Genomic DNA, 21,828 nt, shown 5'->3' on the forward strand with positions numbered 1-21,828 from the left:
CCTGAACAATGACAAGTGAGATGAAGAGAACTACAACCTTTAGGTCCAGAAATGAGTGTGAATGACGTGTACTTGCAATTAATAGTGCATGGGAGCAATCTGAACCATCTTTGATCTAGACTGTTGCCTGATTGTAGAACTGAAAGAAAGTCAATTAAGATCAGTAAAAAAGGAACTAGAGATGTAAGTGACTGGTAAAGCACGGGTCCAGCATGCATGAAGCTTTGGGTCCTATTGCTAGCACTGAAAAAGAAAGTTAATGGGGCTGGTGAGATGGCTCAGCAGGGAAGAGCACCAACTGCTCTTCGGAAGGTTATGAGTTCAAATCCCAGCAGCCACATGGTGGCTCACAACCACTCGTAATGAGATCTGATGCCCTCTTCTGGTGTGTCTGAAGACAGCTACAGTGTACTTACATATAATAAATAAATAAAAAAATTAAAAAAAAAAGAAAGTTAATGATATATGAGAAGGGCTATATTAGCAGAGGAGACAATGGGAGCATCACTTAAGTAGTTACATGAACATCTTTGAAAACTTAATAATTCCACCTAGACACCTACACAGACTGTAGCAAAAATAAAGTGAAATGGGACCCTTGCTAGGAAGAAGTAGTTACAGAAGAACAGGAGCTAGGATGGCACAGTTATAGAGCCAGATCGGGAACTGGACAGTAAGCCGAGAGGCAGCACAGGCTCCAGTGGCCTCTGAAGTCATTTTTTGCCTTTTAGTATCATCTACACCTCACAAAAATACTTGATGAACTTACCAGGAACTTACCATTTATTAGCAGTATTTATTAGAAATTTATATTTTAAATTCCAATTATTTTCCTCATTAGCTTTTGCTGGGTCCAAAGACACAGCTGTCACCCACTGTACCTTCACTTGTCTTCAAAACTCATCAGTGCCTGAACTGTAAAGAAACAAACCATGAGATCAGAAAGCGAAGAATGTTTGAACACATATATTTGATAAAAGCCCTGCTTTTTGAGTTCCGGATTCCCACAAAAATCTTGACTAATAATTACTTAAATCTGTCTTCTCTTTACCATAAGCAAGTTCATCAAGGCCTGAGCACTACAATCTTGGAAAAATAAGTATCATGTATTTTCTCCATTTGCAGTTCCTAAACTTTATACAGATACATAAAATCATGTATGTATGTGTGACATGAAAGTTGAAATGAAATTGCCTATGGGACAATGAGAACTAACAGAGACAGCAGGGTAGCTCAACAGATAAAGAAACTTGATGCCCAGCCTGACTGTCCAAGTTCAGTTCTCAGAACCCATGGAATGGAAGGATAGAACTGATGCTCAGATGTTGTTCTCTGACCTCTGCATGCATTCAGTTCTCCACAGTAAGAACTGTCAAAGGGGAGGGGTGGTCTCATGGGAGGGGTGAGGAAGGAAAGATTAGAATGTGTGGAGGATGTGGTGAACATCTACTAAACACTCATATGAAAGTTAAAAAATAATTTTTTAAAGATCTGGACTCAGAGCTGGTGAGATGGGTCAGTGGGTAAGAACATAGACTGCTCTTCCAAAGGTCCTGAGTTCAAATCTCAGCAACCATATGGTGGCTCACAACCACCCATAATGAGATCTGACACCCTCTTCTGGTGCGTCTGAAGACAGCTACAGTGTACTTATTTAAAATATAATAAATAAATCTTTGGGCCTGAGCGAGCAGGGTCTAACAGAGCGAGCAGGGCTGAAGCGGGGTCAACTGGAGTGAGTAGAGGTCCTAAAAGTCAATTCCCAACAACCAGATGAAGGCTCATAACTATCTGTACAGCTATAGTGTGCACTCATATGCATAAAATAAATAAATTCATGAAAAAAGAGATCTGGACTCAAAAATAATGTTTTTCTGGACTCTGAGCTAAGTATGGTAAAACATACCTTTAATCCCAGCACTTAGGAGGACAGCGAGGGGGAATCTCTGTGAATTCCAGGTCAGCCTAGTCTACTTAGTGAATTTCAGGCCAGCAAAGGCTACACAGTGAGACTCTGGCTCAAAAAAAAAAAAAAAAAAAAAAAACAAACAAACAAAAAAAAAAACCAATCCACTAACCTGGGCTCTGCTTTGTTAGATAAGGCAGAAGATTACTGGGATTTGAGGTCTGCCTCAGTTGCATAGCCTCATAGTGAAGAGTTAAAAATGAGACCCTGACTCACAAAACAAAATCTGAAAGTTCCTTCCTATTTCTTCATACCTTCCATCCTGTCTCCTCCTACCAGGATAGGACTAAGAGTGACTGAAAGAATAGAATTAACCCCAGTCAATGTTTTGATACAAACAAAGATGGTCTCTGATATGCTGGCTCAAATTTCATGGCACATACATGGAAATTGAAGGACAACTTTCAGAAGTTGGTTCTATCCTTCCAGTTGTCAGGCTTCATGACAAGTATCCACTGAGCCATCTTGCTGACCCCTAGCCCTAAATATTATAAATTCCTATGGCCTTTCTGTGTCACAATGAGCCTCTCCATCCTCTCTTTTTTCCAAATGTAAAACAAAGATTTATTTATTTTATGTAAGTATACTGTCTCTATCTTCAGACACACCAGAAGGGGACATCAGATCCCACTACAAGCAATTGTGAGCCACCATGTGGTTGCTGGGAATTGAACTCAGGACCTCTGGAAAAGCAGTCAGTGCTCTAAACCACTGAGCCATCTCTCTAGCCCCCAAATTTTAACTTTTAAATGTTAAAAAAAAAAAAAAAAAAACGAAACAAAACAAAAAATCAGATGTTCCTTACTCATAGTTTATGGGTAGGCTTGTATGTGTGTGTGTGTGTCTGTGTGTGTGTGTGTACATGTATCTTCCTTTCTTTTCTCTCTTCTTCCTCCTCTTTCTTTTTCAGAGGAATTTTATTAATTCAAATTAATCTCCAAATGGTAAATTTATGGTAAATTTATTTTCCAAATGGGAAAATGATTTCGAGCAGGAATGTTTTCAGTTTATATTCAATTCCACTGTGTAGCTCACCTACTTCTTTCTGGAGACTGATGATAGACGGGCTGCTAGGAAAAGAAGGTTGGTTCATTGACATCTTTTGGGGATGGAGTAGTGTTTACTTTTCCAAATTCTAGCCCTCCAATGTGACCCCGAGCCTAGAGCCCTACTGCAAACTGAAATGTGGCCTTCAAAGAGAAGGGCATCTTTCCTGCTGCAAGGCCTGAGTCACAATACTACTGTGTTAATAGTGTCCTGAGAACCAAGCTTTCAGATCTTGTAAGATTTGAGCGCCTCCTGGTGGAGCGAAATTTCTAGCTAGTCTCTAAGTTAGTGTTTTTAATGAGGGCGCTCAGGTGTTTGAGACAGAGATGCTACATCCTTAGGATCCCATGACTACCTTACATCCTCACCTGCAAATTCTTGCAACTTCTTGCGCTCCTCTAGGTTATACTGAAGCTTTTCCAGTAACTCAAAATATCGGAAAAGTGAATCTCTGGGCCAAATAACACGGTCATCCTGATTCATATCCATTAGCCCAGGCAGGTTCTCATGCACAAGAGTCTCCCAGTCCAGGTTTTCTGTGAGGAAGAATGCTTCTTTCAAACATGTCTAAGCCAGATGTAGTGGCACACACCTACAATCCCAGAGCTTGGGAGGCTGAGTCACTAGGCTTGCTAGGGTTATATAATGACTTACAAGCTAGCTTGGGCTACATTGTAAGTCGGCAAAAGGGAAGGAAAAAAAAAAAAAAAAAAAAAAAGAGGAGGAGGAGACAGTGACAACCTGGATGTCTTACACTTGCCTACCCTCCCAGAATTTGCTGCATAAGGCAGGGGAATTGAGTTTTGAAATCATCCTGGGCCACAAAACAATGACTGTGGGTCTCATAAGCAAGAGGAATGTGAATTCAAATGGAAGGAGCCATTCTGCGTACCGAGGAAAGCAATGTCAACTGCAATGGAGCCATGGGATGAGTTGGAAGGGGAAGTTGGGTGGGCTTTTTCTTTTGGCTCTTTTTGTACTTTTTCAGTTTCAGCTTTTCCATCATAGCTTTTCTCAGGAGAGCTTTTCTCAGGAGAGCTTTTCTCAGGAGATCTTTTCTCAGGAGAGCTTTTCTCAGGAAAGCTTTTCTCAAGAGAGCTTTTCTCAGGAGAGCTTTTCTCAAGAGAGCTTTTCTCAGGAGAGCTTTTCTCAGGAGAACTTTTCTTGGCATAGTCTTCCTCAGGATCACTTTTCTCGACATCACTTTCCTCACTATCGCTTTTCTCATTATCGCTTTTCTCACTATCACTTGTCTCCTTATTGCTTTCGCTAGAATTGTCTTCATCAGCATCGCTTTTGTCTTCATCACTGACATCAGAAGTTTCTACTATGTCTTCGGAGACCTTTCCTTGACTGGTTCCTCTGTACATATAGAAAGAAATTTTATTGCTTCAAATATACTTACAAGATGTGGTAGCCCGTTTATTATGCTAGTCCTGAGCCTGGCATCCCTAAGGCTTTGATTTACAGCCTTAAGAGCGAAACTTGTGGTAGTGCATGCCTTTAATCCCAGCACTTGGGAGGCAGAGGCAGGTGGATTTCTAAGTTCGAGGCCAGCCGGTCTACAGAGTGAATTCCAAGACAGCCAGGGCTACACAGAAAAACCTTGTCTCGAAAAAAACAAAAAAACAAAAAACAAACAAAAAAAAGAGCCAAACTGTTCTCAGATTCTAGGCTTAGGTACTCCCAGCTCAGTCATCCCCAAAGTATCTTTCTTAACTATTCTCTTCCTTCTCACACAGAAAACCTGTTTTTAAATGTAAATATCTTAATATTATTACTCTGTTTTGCTTCCACTTGTTATAAATGAATCTAAGAGCCTACAACAATCTCCTATACTCCTACAGAATCATACTCCCATACTAAGGTGGTTTGAATGAGCAATGTATCCCACAGGATCATGCATTTGAGCACTTGTGGTCCCTAGTTGATGTGATGGTACTGTTTGGAAAGGTTGTGAAGGGGAGTTTTGCTGGAGGAAGTGTGTCCCTAGGGACAGGTTTTGAGAGTTCACAGCCTTGCCCCATATCCAGCTCATGCTCTCTGCTTCATGCTTGCAGTTAAAGAGGTGACTTCTCAGCTTGCTGCTCTGGCTAAGCCTTCCCTGCCGTTACTCTACTCTCTTGTAGAATAATAAGCCAAAATAAACTCTTCCTCCCGTAAGTTAACTTGGTCTGGGTGTTTTATCACAGCTGCTGAAAAGTAGCTAATATGTAATCCATTCTTCCGCCGACTTCCTCTCCTGTTATTCATTTTCTGCTTCAATTACAATGGTCAATTCTGTTTCTCAAATGCATTGAGTGTACTTCCAATTTAGAATATTTGTAGCAGCTATTCTCTCTGCTACTAACACTTTCACCATATATACTCATAGAAATCTCATTGCTTTCAAGTCTTTGCTCACATATTATTTTTAATGAGGATGCCCTGCTTAAAACTACAAGCCACAGTCAGTCATGATGGGCTAAAGTTAAAAAAAAAAAAAGTGAAGAAAAAAAATCCTCTACAAAAACAAAACAATCAGCTAAGTGTGGTGGCACGTGGGTTTAATCCCAGCACTCAAGAGGCAGAGGAGCTCGGGGACTCTGAAAGAGTCCTCAAGCTCCAGGACAGCCAGGACTGTAGAAAAAAACATTGTATCAAAGAAACAAACAAACAACCCCCCATGTTTCCACCTATTTTCTGCTGCCATATCTTCTCTTGGCTTCCTAGAAGGATCTTTGTTGCTAATTTAGAACCTACCTGAATAACTCAGGATGATCCATCTAAACATATTTAGATTAATCTCACCTGCAAAGACCCCTTTTTCAAATAAAACCACACCCATGGGTTTTAGAGAGTTAGAAAATAAACATATAATGTTGGCCGGTATCATGGATTCTCTCTCAGCAAATCTTCAACTTTGACAATTTCTACCATCTATGCCTCATCTTCCCATCCCAATTTACATCATTCTCCTGTCATCCATGTTGCTATCACTACTTTACCTCAGTGATTCAGACTGATGTCTCCTACAAAAAGAAACAAAAAAGAAATGAAAATTAGAAAAAAAGCCACAAATCAGCAGAAGTGTAATGAAAAATAATGTGGATCTATAAGGAAAGAAACCTAAGCTATGAAGGGGAGTAGAGAAACCCCCACAGGATATATAAAAACAAACAAACAAACAAACAAACACACAAAAAAAAAAAACACTAGAATGTGGACTTCTTTACTCACAATGGAATGAGTTGAGAAATAACACATAGAAGCTGACCTCTGAATAACCTGTCGCTTGAATATGTCAGCTCTATACTGAATCTCCAGGTGGTTCATCTCCACATTCAGCTCATTTCTCATATTCTGAAAGTTAGTAACTGCCCCCAAAGGGCCATTAGGAGTTAGAAGGTGGTAGTAACTAGACTAAGAAGAATGCTTAAGTGGGGAGAAACAAAGTGAAATATCTATTCCAATATCCAAACTTCCTTGCTACACTGGGTTCTCTACCAATAGTCCACCAGCTCCAATTGCCAGTTTCTTCCCAACTTTCCTCCTATGAAGTTGTACCTCCTCTGTGCTTACCCATCATGGCTACTATGATATTTCGAAAGATTATGGAGCCAAGCAGCAACCAAAGGATCACATAGATGCTGCTAAAGACACGGCTAGATTCTGGCACCTTCCAGATATCCTGAAGTACTGCATACCAATGATCCAAGGTGAAGAGGATGAACACTGTCACCACGGAATTTAGTAGGTCCCTAAAAAAACCAAGAGTGTGTGAATATACAGAAGCAGAAATCTAAACTTGGCTTTGTTTTTGTTTTGAGTCTCATTGTGCAGCTCTGGCTAGACTGGAACCCTATGTAGACAAGGCTGGCTTTGAACTCAGAGGTGAACTCTTGTCTTCATCTGCCATTCTTCATTCTTATTCTTTTTGTTTGTTTATTGGATTGGGGGAGGGTTATGAGACAAAGTTACTCTGTATAGCCATGGCTATCCTGAAACTTGGTCTGTAGACCAGGATAGCCTAGAACTCAGAGATCCACCTGCCTTCTGCCTCCTGAGAGCGGGGTTTAAAGGTGTGCACCACAACCACTAGGTTCTCATTCTTAAAGCAACATAGGGGCATTTCGTTTTAGTATGCTTTGAATTTAGCTCCTTTTCTATCATATTTTATATTTTCTAGATAATCATTCTCCAGTCTGATTTTATTATGCCCCCCTTTATCATGAATAGCCTATAAATATCCCTCAATACTCCATTAGTCCTAGGGCTGCTATTTTCTCAATAAATGCATACTGCAGGGATTCTTCAAGTTTGTTTTTTGCATTTACTTATTGTGTATGTATGTGTCTGTGTGTGTACATATACATGCCACTTCCTAGGTGCAGAGCACAAAGGATGTCTTGCAAGAGTTAGTTCTCTCTTCTACCTTTGGGTTCCAAGATTGATCAGATTATCAGGTTTGGTGGCAAGCATCTTTATCCACTGAGCCATTTTGCTATCCCTGAACTCTTTTTTTGGCCCTAACCCTAATTTTTAGATAATTTTACATACATAATAGAAGAAATTTAACAAACATGCCTAAATAGAAGGATTTAATAACTCTGCTTCCCAAGCTCTGGGACTGAAGGCGCCTGCCACCACTGCCTGGCCACTTATCTGTATTTGTTTCATAACAGCATGTTAAGACAAACAAATGCATAACAATGCCACATAATAACATATACAAATAAACTTAAAATGTAAGGTTACACAATTATATTAGGGGAGTAAGAGCTACAGTTATATCATAAAGCATTTGCTTAGCATGTTTAAGACACTGGGCTTGATTGTTACCATGAGAAAAATACATAATTTCCTGAAATCTTTTGTCCACACAAAGAAAGTACCTAAAATTCTCTTCTTTCCTACTTTGCTTCTCAGATGCCAGGTTTTTAATTTATTCTGTGACAAAAGTCTCATTATGTAGCCCTGGGTGATTTAGAACTCACTGCATCATCCAAGCTGGAACTAGTAGCATTTCTCCTGCCTCAGTTGTCAAGGGCTAAGAGTGCATGTATAAGCACTTCACCCTGCTGTAAACTGAATTTTTTACAAAAGTCAGTGTTGAATCTACAGCTGACAGCCAGGGATGTTGGTTCACACCTTTAGTACCAGCACTCAGAAGGGAGAATTTCTGTGAGTTTGAGGCCAGCCTGGTCTACACAGTGAGTTCTAGGACAGCCAGGGCTATATAGTGAGATGAAAAGAGTAGAGATGAAACCAAGGGTGGTGGTGCATGCCTTTATTTGTAGCATTCAGGAGGCAGAGGAGGTGGATGTTTCTGAGTTCCAGGCCAGCCAGAGGTAAACAGTAAAACCCTGTGACTGTCCACTGCCCTCCACTATTCCCTGCCCCCTCAAACAGAGTTTTTCTGTGTAGCCCTGGCTGTTGTGGAACTTGTTCTGTAGCCTAGGCTGGCTTCAAACTCACAGATACTCCTGCCTCTGCCTCTAGTTGCTGGGAGTAAAGGCTTATGCCATGATGCCTACTGAGACCTTGTCTTAAGATAACAGAGCTGCATATCATAGCACATACCTGTAACCCTAGTACTGGAAAAGTGGAAGCAGGAGGACCAGAAGTTCAAGGCCATCTTCTATTATATAGCCAGCTCAAGGCCTTGTCTCAAACCAAAATGAAACAAGCAAACCAATCAAACGAAAAAGTCAACAAAACAAAACACAACCACAACAAAAATCATAAGCCAACCTGGGTTATAAAGTAGAATGCTGTCTCACAATAAAACAGGACAAAACCACTTTGAAGATATTGATAAGACTAAATGTTATATATCAGCCTGTGCAATAGAGTTGTGTTGCAGGTCAGTCTGGTCAATTTAGCAAGAACCCTTCTTTAAAAAAAAAGTCAAATATTGGGAGCTGGCTTAGTGGCAGAGTGCTTGTCTAGCATGTGTGAAACCACATGTTCAAGTTCCACTAATACAAGAAAAATAAAAGGAAAAGGAAAAAAGAATGGGTCTAAGTCAAAATCAATAAATTCAAATGGACTTCCTTCTAGCAAGAAATGTTTTTGACATAGAGCTCTTCTATGGATTGAATGGTTGACTTTTGAAACAGGGTGCCATGTAGTCCTGGAACTTGCCTTGTTGGTGAGGATGACTCTGAACTGATCCTCTTAACTCCATTTCCTAAATGCTGAGATTCCAGGCACATCCATCACAACTGGCCAGGATTATACTTTTGGATGAGAATTTGTATGTGCCTGTGTAATACTCATAATTATAGACAGTGGTTCAACTAGTGACTATGCTTGTGAGCTACTGCAACATTTAATCATTTGTTATATGTTAATTACTGAACTAAATGTCTAGATGTATTACCTAATTTATCCTCATCCTCTTTTGAGTTAGTACCAGTATTATTCCTAGTGTGCATGTTGAGGGGGCAGCATGCCACAGCATAAATATGGAGGCCCCTTTGGAGCAAGTTCTCTTATTCTACCTTATGTGGGTTCCAGGGATCTAACTGAGTTCACTGGGCTTGTACGACAAGTGCTTTAACCTTCTGTACCATCTTGCCAGCTCTATACCCCCTCCCCTCAATGACAAAAACAGTCTTCTGGGTGTGGTGCCACACGCCTTTAACCACAGCACTTAAGACGCAGAGGCAGGGTGGTCTCCATGAATTAGAGGCCAGCCTGGTCTACATACTAAGTTCCAGGACAGACTGGGGTACATAGTGAGACCCTGTCTCAAGCAAACAAACTTAACCCTTGATCATTTTAGTTGAAAACATTTGTTTGTTTGTTTGTTTGAGACAGGGTTTCTCTGTATAGCCCTGGCTGTCCTGGAACTCATTCTGTAGACCAGGCTGGCCTCGAATTCAGAAATCCACCTACCTCTGCCTCCCAAGTGCTGGGATTAAAGGCATGCACCACCACTGCCTGGCTGAAAACATTTTGTAACTGAGTGATAGTATCTCCTTCTGGCATCATCTAATCCAGTTTTCTTAACACTGTTTTAGAATGAATCTCCTCTACATCATCTAATATAATGTTCATGCTTTCATCAAAGTCAAAAACAAACCCGTATTCACTTGCTCATACATACATGCCTGAATCAAAGATCCATTTTCCAAGATCTGAAGATGTGGTTAAAGGGCTTCACCATTACCCTCAGCACCTTCTGTTCCCGGCCTTGGTCTGCCTCAGTAGAAGTCATAATGACCTTATATTCTTTTTTTTTTTTTTTTTGAGACAGTTTCTCTGTATAGCCCTGGCTGTCCTGGAACTCACTCTGTAGACTAGGCTGGCCTCAAACTCAGAAATCCACCTGCCTCTGCCTCCCAAGTGAAGGGATTAAAGGCATGTGCCACCACGCCTTAAGGCCTGGCTGGCCTTACATTCTTATGTTTCTTTTCTAAGTTGCTATTCTGCAGTTTACTTTTCTGATACAAGGGATTGAATTCAGGGCCTTGCACATGCTAGACAAGCACCCTACTACCACATCTCCACACTTTAGGGGGAATATTGTTTTTTGTTTTTCTAGACAGGATTTCTCTGTAGCTGTGCTAGAACTTGTGTTAGCCTTGACTGAGCTAGAACTTGCTTTGTAGACCAGGTTGACTTTGAACTCAGAGAGATCCACATGCGTCTGCCCCCCAAGTACTGCCCCCCCCACACACAGACAAAAATACTTTTTAAGCCGGGCAGTGGTGGCGCACGCCTTTAATCCCAGCACTTGGGAGGCAGAGGCAGGTGGATTTCTGAGTTTGAGGCCAGCCTGGTCTACAGAGTGAGTTCCAGGACAGCCAGGGCTACACAGAGAAACTCTGTCTCAAAATAACAAAACAAAACAAAACAAAAAAACTTTTTAAATTTTATGCGTATGTATATATATGTGCAGGAGTCTGCTCAGGCACAAAGGGAACATTCAATCTCCTGAAAGTGGTTTTAATCTTGATACAGTGCTGGGAATTGCACTGGAGTCCTCTATAAAAACTGCATTCTTAAACCCTGGGCCATCACTTCAGCCTCAAAACTTTTTTTATAACAGGATCTTCCTAGCAACCCAGTTGGTCTGGAATCACATAAACTGAACTCACATAAACTGAACTGGCCTTGATCTCATAAATAACCCTCTTGCCTTTAACTTCCTGAACATATTACAGTTATCTGTTACCATACCCAGTCTCCACTATTTTAGTTTTACTTTGAGACAGGGTTAATTAGGAAGGCCTTGGAGCTGTAGACCTCCTGCCTCAACATCCTGAGTAGTAGGGACTACATAAATAGGCCATGAGACCTAGCTCCATCCATTTTTCTTTCTTTTTTTTTTTTTTTTTTTTGGTTTTTGGTTTTTGGAGACAGGGTTTCTCTGAGTAGTCCTGGCTGTCCTGGAACTCACTCTGTAGACCAGGCTGGCCTCGAACTCAGAAATCCACCTGCCTCTGCCTCCCAAGTGCTGGGATTAAAGGCGTGCACCACCACCCCCCAGCTCCTAGCTCCATTTTTCAAAAGAGGTTAACTAAAGTCTGGGTATGTGGCTTAGTTGGCAGAGCACTGATGTTCTATGTTCGCCCTCCAGCACCACATAAACAGGCACAGTGGTACACTCCTGTAATCCCAGCACGGGGAGGTTAGGGCAGAATGATCAGAAAGGTCATCTTTGACTACTTAACAAATATGAGGCCAGTGTATGTGAGATATACACTCTCTCTTAAAACAAAATAAAACAAAGTAACTAGGTTGCAAAGCCAGGATTCCCAAATGGAGTATACTGTATTTAAAGGCACTAGATGAGAAAATGTTTTAATTTGTAAGATTCCAAAAAAAAAAAAAAAAACAGAACAACTCCACTTGTCCAGGAATTAAGTAAGGCCCAACAACTGAGATGAAGAACCTTGTTAAACTAAAAAACTTCTGTATAGCTAAGAAATAAATCAGTTCTTAGAGTAGGTGTGGTGGTTTGAATGAAAATGGCCCCCAAAAGCTCACAGGGAATGACAGAATTTGAAAGGATTAGGACATATGACCCTATTGAGTAGGTGTAGCTTTGCTGGAAAAAGTATGTCACTGGGTTGGGCTTTGAGGTTTCAAAAGCTTAAGCCAGGCTCAATCTGTCTCTCTCTTCCCACTGCCTGCTGAACCTTTCAGCTCGTTCTCCAGCATGGGGTCTACCTGCATGCCACCATACTTTCCACCATGATGACAATGAACTAAACCTCTGAAAATACAACCCATCCCCAATTAAATGTTGCCCTTTATAAGAATTGCCATAGTCATGGTGTCTCTTCACAGCAACAGAACACTGGCTAAAATAGTGGGAGAGAATCTTTGGCAAGCATACATCTAACAGAGGATTAATGTCCAGAATATATAAAGAACTCAAAAAAAAAAAAAAAACCAATGAGTCAAGAAAACAAATGACTGAATTTTAAAAATAGACTATGGATCTCAAAAAGGAGTTCTAAATAGAAGACATAAAAATGGCTAGAAATTTTCTCAAAAAGTATTTATCATCCTTAGTCTACAAGTAAGTAAATACAATTCTGAGATTTTGTCTAATTCTATTCAGAACAGCTAAGATCAACAAAACTGACAACAAATGTTGGCAAAGATGTCGGGGAAGGGAAACCATCACTCACTGTTGGGGAGATTACAAACTGGTGCAGCCACAACGTAAATCAATGCTGCGAATCCTCAAAAGCTAAATATAAATGTACCATGTGACCCAGCTATCCCACACCTTGGCATATGCCCAGAGTACTAAACAACCTACTTTACAGATACTTGCATAACCTGCTCATTGACATTATTATGTACAACAACCAAGAAATTGAAGCAACTTCAAAGTCCTTCAATAGATCAATGAATAGTGAAAATATGGTACATTTACATAATAGAATAATCTTGAGCTGAAAAGAAAAATGAAAATATGAAACTTGCAGGTAAATGGATGGAACTAATAAATACATATACTATACTGAATGAAGTAACTCAGATCAAACAAATACTACATGTTCTCTCTCATCTGTCATTCCTAGCTCCAAGTCTTTGAAAGTGAGCATATAGCTGAGTAGCCAAAGAAATAAGGAAAAAGGAACCATGCAGCTAGGGACCAGCAAGAAAACTAGCAGAATACAGGTGATATGAAAGGAAATAGGAAAAACAAAAGTGGGGGTGAATTGGGAAGAGGTGAGGAAGGCTAATCAATTTAGACAGAGAGGGAGAGGGGGACAAATAACACTGAGGATATTTGACAAAGCCTTAACAATGCTATTTTATATTCACCTAAATTATACAATATGAATATGTGTATTGTATAACTTAGGTTGTGCCACTTTGGCAACAGTGCTGCTCACAAGAGTGAATAGCCTATCTAAAAACCAAAACCTAGTACCAGGCATGAGAAATCTCAACTTGGGTTATGGTCAGGGTTACCCAAGTGACTCCCAAACTGCCTCGGCTGCTGCTGCCCTTGGATGCCTGTCAAAAGTGGAAGGTAAGTCCTTACTCCTGAAGACACAATACATTTTGGATACAGTACTCAGAAGACTTGAGCTGGATCTAATCTGAAAGCCTTCTTCCTGCAGCCTAGCTTCTTTTTTTTCTTTTTAAGATTTATTTATTTACTATACGTAAGTACACTGTAGCTGACTTCAGACATATCATAAAGGGCATCAGATCTCATTACAGATGGTTGTGAGCCATCATATGGTTGCTGGGATTTGAACTCAGGACTTTTGGAAGAGCAGTCAGTGATCTTAACAGCTGAGCCGTCTCTCCAGCTCCAGCCTAGCTTTTATAAAATCAGGTGCTATGCAAGCTTCCAAGGAAGGATTATTCAGCTGTGGTGCTGTTGAACTACAAATGACAAGCATGGTAAAATATCCCAAAAGGGTCAGGTGGTGGTGGCACACACCTTTAATCCCAACACTTGGAAGACAGAGGCAGTCAGATCTCTGTTAGAGGTCATCATGGTCTACAGAGTTGAGTTCCAGGACAGCCAGGACTACACAGAGAAACCCTGTCTTGAAAACAAACAAATAAACAAACAAACAGAATTTATCCTTGTCCTCACAGATAAGTGTATCTCTCACCCTGTATCAGAGAAGCTTCTCTTTGCAATAGAGACCATTACAGAACACCACATCTTCTCATAAAGCAGAGAACAATTGATCATGGGGAGCCCAGTCTCAGTGGATATATCTACAACACAACTCCTATACTTAAGGCTCAGGGAACTTTGCAGAAGATGAAGCAAACAGATTTAAGTTAGAGGACCAGAAGATCTGCTGTGAGAGTGCATCTCCTAGGAGAAATTACAGGGAAACTACATGCATAATACCCTAGCAATATGGCTGCCTAGACAAGACCTGAACAATAACAGTAGGCATACTGATGTAAAACATGAAAATCTCAAGTGATGAGAGGCTTTGTCCAGTTCAGCAGTCCTTCTGTCAGGGTGTTTCAAAGCACCAGGAGGTTTTTGCTTTCATCACATTCGTTAAAAGGTAAAAATACAAATCTTCGTGAAGATCCTGACCATCACCCTAGAGGTGGAGCCCAGTGACACCATCGAGAACATGAAGGCTAAGATCCAGAATAAAGAGGGCATCCTCCCTGACCAGCAGAGGCTCATCTTTGCAGGCAAGCAGCTGGAAGATGGCCACATCCTCTTTGATTACAACATTCAGAAGGAGTCGACCGTGCACCCAGTCCTCCATATGAGGGGTAGCTATTAATTATTATTATTATTATTATTAATTATTCAGTCTGCATTCCCAGTGGGCAGTGATGGCATTACTCTGCACTCTAGCCATTTGCCCCAATTTAAGTTTAGAAATTACAAGTTTCAGTAATAGCTGAACCTCTGTTTAAAATGTTAATAAAGGTTTTTTGTTTTTTGTTTTTTTTTTTGTTTTGTTTTGTTTTGTTTTTTTTTGGACAGGGTTTCTCTGTGTAGCCCTGGCTGTCCTGGAACTCACTCTGTAGACCAGGCTGGCCTTGAACTCAGAAATCCACCTGCCTTTGTCTCCCAAGTGCTGGGATTAAAGGCATGTGCCACCACTGCCCGGCTGACATAGTTATATTTTAATTACAATTTTAAAAACCTTAAGAACAAAGGAACCAGAACTGGTTGTCCCAGGCCCAACATCAGAGCTGCAGTACTCATCACACCTGCTTTTCTCCTCCTTTTGTTCTGTCCAACTCTTACTCTAGTTTTTTTGTATTATTGTGCTTTAGCTGAGCTTCTCAGTATCAGACAAGCCTCTCCCCTCTTGAAGTTTAGTCTCAACCATGCTTACGAGAAGAACATGTTGTACTCCAGGCCCTCGATACTTGAACGGGAATATTCTCTGAAGAAGTAGACACCAGTCACAGCAAAAATGTAGAAGAAGATAAGCAGCAACATCAAGAGGAACGTCATGCTCTAGAAGTCAGGATTCAAGTCAGGAGTAGGTAAAAGAAGGCTGATCCCCACCAGCAGCCCAGTCAAGCCCACTTGGCTATTTCCCACCAAATAGAGAGACAGGAAATCTCTAAACTACAGCACTTTACCTCCTATCCTTTCTCATACAAGAACACTTTTAAGAATCTTTCATGACCTTCTTTGACTATATCAAAATTAAACCCATCTTTCTTTTTGTTTTTGTTTTTTGTTTTTGTTTGTTTGTTTATTTGTTTTTCAAGACAGGGTTTCTCTGTGTAGCCCTGGCTGTCCTGGAACTCACTCTGTAGACCAGGCTGGCCTCGAACTCAGAAATCCTCCTGCCTCTGCCTCCCAAGTGCTGGGATTAAAGGCGTGTGCCACCACTGCCCGGCTTAACCCTGTCTTTCTAACTTGCCCCCCCCACACACCATTTTAATCAGTTCACATTACCTTCAGGGCCCTGACCAGAGCCAAAAGAATAACTTTAATTTGAGGGAATCGTGCAAACAGTTTGAGAGACCTCAGCACCCGAGAGACCCTCAGCAGTTGGAGCCACACAGAGTGCGCCGGGACTCCCATCACCACCACAAACTCAGGAAGCAGAGACTGTGGGAGACACCCAAAGGTCCCAGGTTACCCCTTTTCCATACCATCTTCTTCAGAGTTCTCTGGGTGTCATCTTGGAATAGCATGCTCTGGGGTCTGTTTGCAGTTTAGTCTTTTTATACTAACCTATTTAAGGTATGTACCTCAAGATTGTTTAGATATTTTAAAATCCAATAAAATCCAATTAGTGCTTATCTCTTGAGTTGTTATAGAACATAAGATAATACATATAAAATACTCAAAATAGTGGCTGGCACTTAATGTTCAATAACTGGTAGATGTTATTTTAGGGGCTGGTGTTCTTAATGACAACAATTTCTACAATTACTTTTAGTTTTAAGGAGGGAAAAAAAATCAAAGCAGCAAATTAGATAAACATCTCTGCACCCCTTCTGGGAGGTTTTAGTTAATTTAATTTACCTAGGTGCATTCCTAAGTTGGTCCCTTTAACTAATCCTAAGGATATCTATTCTTACCAACAAGGTAACAACAAAGTCAAAAACACTCCAGGCATTCTTCCAGAACAGATAAAAGCTGTCCAACCACATTAGAAGTATCTCTACAATGAAGCTAAGCAAGATAAACCAATCTGCCACCTCCAAAGCCAGCTTCAATGGCCACAGAGCAGTGTTTGTGGATTCCATCAATTCTATAAGGCAGAGCAAGGGAGAGATGAAGGTTAAGTGAGCCACTGAATAATGAAGGATGATCACTTAGAAACCAGAGTTGTGACTACTACTATTTCATTTCTCTTTGCATTTCTTTTTTAGATTCTTTATGTGTATGAGTATTTTGCCTGCATGTATATATATATGTGTACCACATGTGTGCCTGCTGCCTGAAATCAGAAGTCAGACTGTTGTGAGCTACTATGTGGATGCTAAAAATCAAACTTGGATCTTCTGCAAGAGTAACAAGTGTTTTTAACTGCTGGGCCATCTCTGCAGCCCCTGGGTTTCTCATTACACTGTTGCTTCAACCTTTGTAATATAGGGTATAATTACCCATAAAACAACAGCTATACCTTATCTCTTGCTACTGATATAAATACTAGTTGCAAGTCACTTACAACCCATTCTACAGTTATACAGTGACTGTAGAATTTCCCTGCCATCTGCCATACTTAAGCTTGCCCTAAAGTTTATAGGAAAGCAATGGATATTGAAAATATAGAAATATAACATTAAATCTTTTAAAAATTTAAAATTTTGAATAATTTCAAAGATGTCTCTTACATTGATGTGTCCCAGGATGATTTTTTTTAAAAGATTTTTTTTTATTGTGTAGTGTTCTGCTTGCATGCCAGAAGAGGGTGCCAGATCTCATTATAGATGGTTGTCAGTCACCATGTGGTTGTTGAGAATTAAACTTCCAACCTCTGGAAGAGCTGCTTTCAACCTCAGCCTTTTCTCCAGTCCCCAAGATAATTATTTATTTATTTACTTAATGTATGTGAGTACACTGTTGCTCTCTTCAGGTCAGGCTTGGTGGCAAGTAACTTTATCCACATCTTGCTGCCCTTCCTCAAGAACTTCTGTGGAAGGATAGACATATCCTCCATAATATAGCTCCATTATACCTAAGTGGCCTTTATGTTCTTAAAGACGTATCTGGTTTCTACTACTTTTCCTAAATTTGCTGTTGTCTCAAGTATGACAATAATTTTTGTACATTGGCATATGAGAATTACCCCTATTTGTAGATACTAAGTCTTTTGAGGGAGACTTTTGTTTTGAGACAGTCTTCTGCAATTCAGCTGGGCCTCAAAAATACCATGTAGGGGCTGGAGAGGGCCCAGAGGTGAAGAGCACTGGCTGCTCTTCCAGAGGACACAGCTTCAATTCTTAGCATCCACTTGCAATTCATAACTATCTGTAACTCCAGCTCCAGGGCATCATTTACTTCTGGCCTCTGAAGACACCTGCATGTGCATGTGAGCCACACAGTGAGCCACAAAATAAAATAAATCTTTTTAAAAAGTATAACCTAGGGCTGGTGAGATGGCTCAGCGAGTAAGAGCACTGACTGCTCTTCCGAAGGTCCTGAGTTTGGATCTCAGCAACCATATGGTGGCTCACAACCACCTGTAATGAGATTGGACACACCCTCTTCTGGTGCGTCTGAAAAAAGCTACAGAGAATTACGCCAGAATGAGCAGGGCGGAGAGCAGCCACACACAGGATGGCTCATGGCCATCTGTACAGCTATAGTGTACTCATACATATAAAATAAGTCTTAAAAAAAGTATAACTTAAACATTAAAATGCAATATGACAGCTTCCAGAAGTTCAGATTGGTGCCTAGCCCAATCATCAGCAGAGAGAGACTTCATCCAGCAACCGATGGAGCAGATGCAGAGACCCACAGCCAGACATTAGGTAGAACTCGGGGAACATCACAGAAGAGGATGAGGAGGGAGAGCTGTAGGAGCCAGAGGGGTTAAGGACAGCAGGAGAGCATGGCCTACAGAATCAATTAAGCAGGGTTCTAGGAACTAACAGAGACTGAAACATCAGGGAGCCTGCAGGGGTTTGCTGTAGGTCCTCTGCATATATGCAGTGGTTGTGTAGGTTGGTGTTACTGTGGGACTTCTAACAGTGGAAATGGGGGTATCTCTGACTCTTTTACCTGCTCTTAGAACCCTTGTCCTCCTACTGGGCTGCCTTGTCCAGCCTTGATATGAGGGATTGTGCCTAGTCTTACTGTAACCTGTTATGCCATGTTGGGTTGATATTCCTCTTTTCTGAAGGGAAATGGAGGAGGAATGGATCTTGGAGACAGGGGATGTGTTGGAGGAACTGGAAGAAGTAGAGGGAGGGGAAACTGTGGTCAGAATGTATTAAAAGAGAGAAGAAATAAAGATAGTAAAAAAAATAAATATAGCTGGACAGTGGTGGTGCACACTTTGAATCCCAGCACTTGGGAAGCAGAGGCAGGCGGATTTCTGAGTTCGAGGCCAGCCTGGTCTACAGAGTGAGTTCCAGGACAGCCAGGGCTACACAGAGAAACCCTGCCTCAAATAACCTAAATAAATAAACAAATTAATTAAATAAAAATAAATGATAAAATATAACATGCAATAATATACTAGTCCAAAATAGTTACTTCAATATTTTTTTCCTCTTATGTTTTTGAGACAGTCTTGCTATATAGCCCAGGTTGGTCTAGAACTCAGTAAATCCTCCTGCAACTACCTCTCAAGAGTTGGGATTATGGCCAGCAGTGGTGGTGCACGCCTTTAGTTTTAGGTTATCACACAGTGAGACCCTGTCTGAAATACAGCCAAAGCAGGAGCTGGGGATTTAACTAAGTTGGCAGTATACTTGCTTAGCATGCACAAAGCTCTAGGTCTGGCCTTGAGCACCCCTTATACCCAACATAGTGACAGATGCCTGTAAACTTGGCACTAGGAAAAGCAAGCAGGGGGATCAAAAATTTAAGGTCAGCCTGGGCTACATGGTGCATCTGAGACCTGGCTGGACTTCATGACACATACACACTCATTTTCTCTTTTGGCCCTTCTTTCTTTACACACACACACACACACACATACACACACACACACACAGAGGAAACTTGGGAATTTCTATTGTTCTTTTGTTTTTCTTTCTTTTTATTTTTTCGAGACAGTTGTACTGCATAGTGCAGGCTTGCCTTAACTCACAGCTCTGCCTCAGCTTCCAGAGCACTGGATTAAAGGCATTCATCACTACTTCTGACCTGAGTAACCTGCCTGAGCTAGCAACTAGATGAGATGTCCTTCTGTTTTCAATACATTTCATATAATTTATAAATGGGTTTAGAGTTGCACACCTGTAATCTCAGATGGGCAGTAGAAGCAGGAAGTAAAAGTCAAGGTCATCCTGATTACATATGAAGTTCAGGGCTAGTGTAGGCTACATGAGACTCTGTGTCAAAAAAACAAAGGAAGAAAAAAATCTCTCCCCATCACAATGAGATAATGCCTGAAACTACAAAGTGATCAGGCCAGTAGAGAACTGTCTTCCACACACTGCCTTTGTTGTGGAGCCCCAGTTCTTACCTATTTCAACCATAAGCACAAAGGTATTCAGAAAGATGAGGGAGATGATGAATTTCGAGAAGATAGGACCTGATTTTTTTTTTTAAGGAAACATGTAGATGAAGTGCTTTCTCATTTATGCAGCTTAAATAATAAAGACAACAATGTCAGATATGAGAATTTGAAGAAAACAGGTTTTTTGTTGTTTTTTTGTTTTTGTTTTTTCGAGACAGGGTTTCTCTGTGTAGCCCTAGCTGTCCTGGTACTCACTTGTAGACCAGGCTGGCCTCGAATTCAGAAATCCGCCTGCCTCTGCCTCCCAATGTGTGCGCCGCCGCCACCACCACCTGGCCGAAGGAAACAGTTTGAGAGAGGAAAAGTAACTCACTGACAGAAGAGGAACAGCCACGGAAAAAGCAAGTGACATGCCTGGCAGTGGTGGCGCATGCCTTTAATCCCAGCACTTGGAGGGTTCCAGGACAGCCTGGTCTACAGAGTGAGTTCCAGGACAGCCAGGACTACACAGAGAAACCCTGTCTTGGAAAAAAAAAAAAAAGAAAAGAAAAAAACAAAAGAACAAACAAACAAACAAACAAAAAGCAAATGACACAAAAGGATACTCTCAAGGACCCATCCAGCCCACAAGGAAAGAGGTGGCCTTCGACTGCACCGCACTCGAAGCCTGCTCAGCAACCGCTGAGTATGTGTAATGTGCCCCATTCGCCGGGGCTTTATGGAGAAGCGCACTAGCTGCTCCTGATCTCCTGACATGAGTTTCTTCTGGTAAGAAGGATCTGTAACAAAAACGGGAAGGTAACAGGGGAATCCTGTTGTTCAGCCTCAGTCCACCAGTACTGGCAACACCTAACTAAGCCTGCCTTCACATCTCTCCAGCCTCTCCCCAAACCAGAAAAGACAGTAGATAAATATACAGGCTGGCTGGAGGACTGTGATGAGCGGGTAGAGTTGGGATAGCGATGCTGGTGAAATAATGGACCCTCTTCCACTCAGCAGGAGCTCTGCCTTGTAAGGTTCTCTTTCTCAAAGCAACTGAGAATTCTATTAGTTTGAAGTGAAAATGTATAGTTTATCACTAACATTGATGCAGGTGCTCATGAAAGTAACAGGTACAAAGTGTTATTTTGTTTTAGACCCAGCTGCTTTAGAACCTGGTATGTAGAGCAGGCTCTCTCCAACCCAGGGATCCATTGGCTGTTGACTTCTAAGTACGGGCATTAAATGCCTATGCTACCACTACCAGCCCAGAAACCTTAAAGTTTGAAGGACCTTTGGTGGAAGCTTTTCAAAGTCAGTCAAGGGATACCTGACTAGGACTCAGAGAAAGTGAAAGAGTTCCTATACATAGATTCAAAGTTTTATTTATAAAGCTCTGAGCTTATCATGTGTAGTGTAGCTTCTCATTCCTAAATTTCCTTTTACTTGTATTTAAAAAAAAAAAAAACAAAAATTTATGAGAGAGAAAGAGAGAGAGAGAGAAAGAAAGAGAGAGAGAGAGAAAGAATATGTGTAGGTCAGAGCACAACTGTACAGGTAGGTTGTCTTCTTGTAGCATGTGGTTTCTGAAGATAGAACAGATAGAACTTAGGTTTACAGAGCAAATGCCTGTATTCACAGAGCTATGTCTCTGGCCTTCTTATTTGAGATATAGTCTCATACAACTCATATTCTTCTCAACCAAGGATGGCCTTGAATTCCTAATGCCTCCAGAGTGCTTTGATTGTAGACAAGAATCACCCATACCTGGTTTCT

General features: G+C 41.0%; 1 protein-coding gene across 9 annotated transcripts in view; it reads right to left on the bottom strand.

Annotated features, from left to right (window-relative positions):
* Window positions 1–765: 765 nt before the first annotated feature.
* The window catches only part of Catsper2 (cation channel sperm associated 2), a 23,090-nt gene continuing 2,027 nt past the window's right edge, over window positions 766–21,828 (bottom strand). For 8 of the 9 annotated variants that reach the window (XM_031371666.1, XM_031371668.1, XM_031371664.1 and 5 more), the window contains 11 exons: window positions 20,679–20,852; window positions 20,080–20,148; window positions 16,514–16,686; window positions 15,882–16,037; window positions 15,307–15,431; window positions 6,575–6,753; window positions 6,270–6,369; window positions 6,001–6,024; window positions 3,906–4,375; window positions 3,382–3,549; window positions 766–915 (listed from right to left, as the gene is read on the bottom strand). In XM_031371666.1, coding sequence (XP_031227526.1) covers window positions 884–915; window positions 3,382–3,549; window positions 3,906–4,375; window positions 6,001–6,024; window positions 6,270–6,369; window positions 6,575–6,753; window positions 15,307–15,431; window positions 15,882–16,037; window positions 16,514–16,686; window positions 20,080–20,148; window positions 20,679–20,852 — 1,670 coding nt within the window. In that variant the 3' untranslated portion in view covers window positions 766–883. The remainder of the gene's footprint in view (window positions 916–3,381; window positions 3,550–3,905; window positions 4,376–6,000; window positions 6,025–6,269; window positions 6,370–6,574; window positions 6,754–15,306; window positions 15,432–15,881; window positions 16,038–16,513; window positions 16,687–20,079; window positions 20,149–20,678; window positions 20,853–21,828) is intronic. The other variant, XM_031371669.1, reaches the window with a different exon arrangement.

The sequence above is a fragment of the Mastomys coucha genome, unplaced genomic scaffold (assembly GCF_008632895.1).
Source record: "Mastomys coucha isolate ucsf_1 unplaced genomic scaffold, UCSF_Mcou_1 pScaffold15, whole genome shotgun sequence".
Lineage (NCBI taxonomy): Eukaryota > Metazoa > Chordata > Mammalia > Rodentia > Muridae > Mastomys > Mastomys coucha.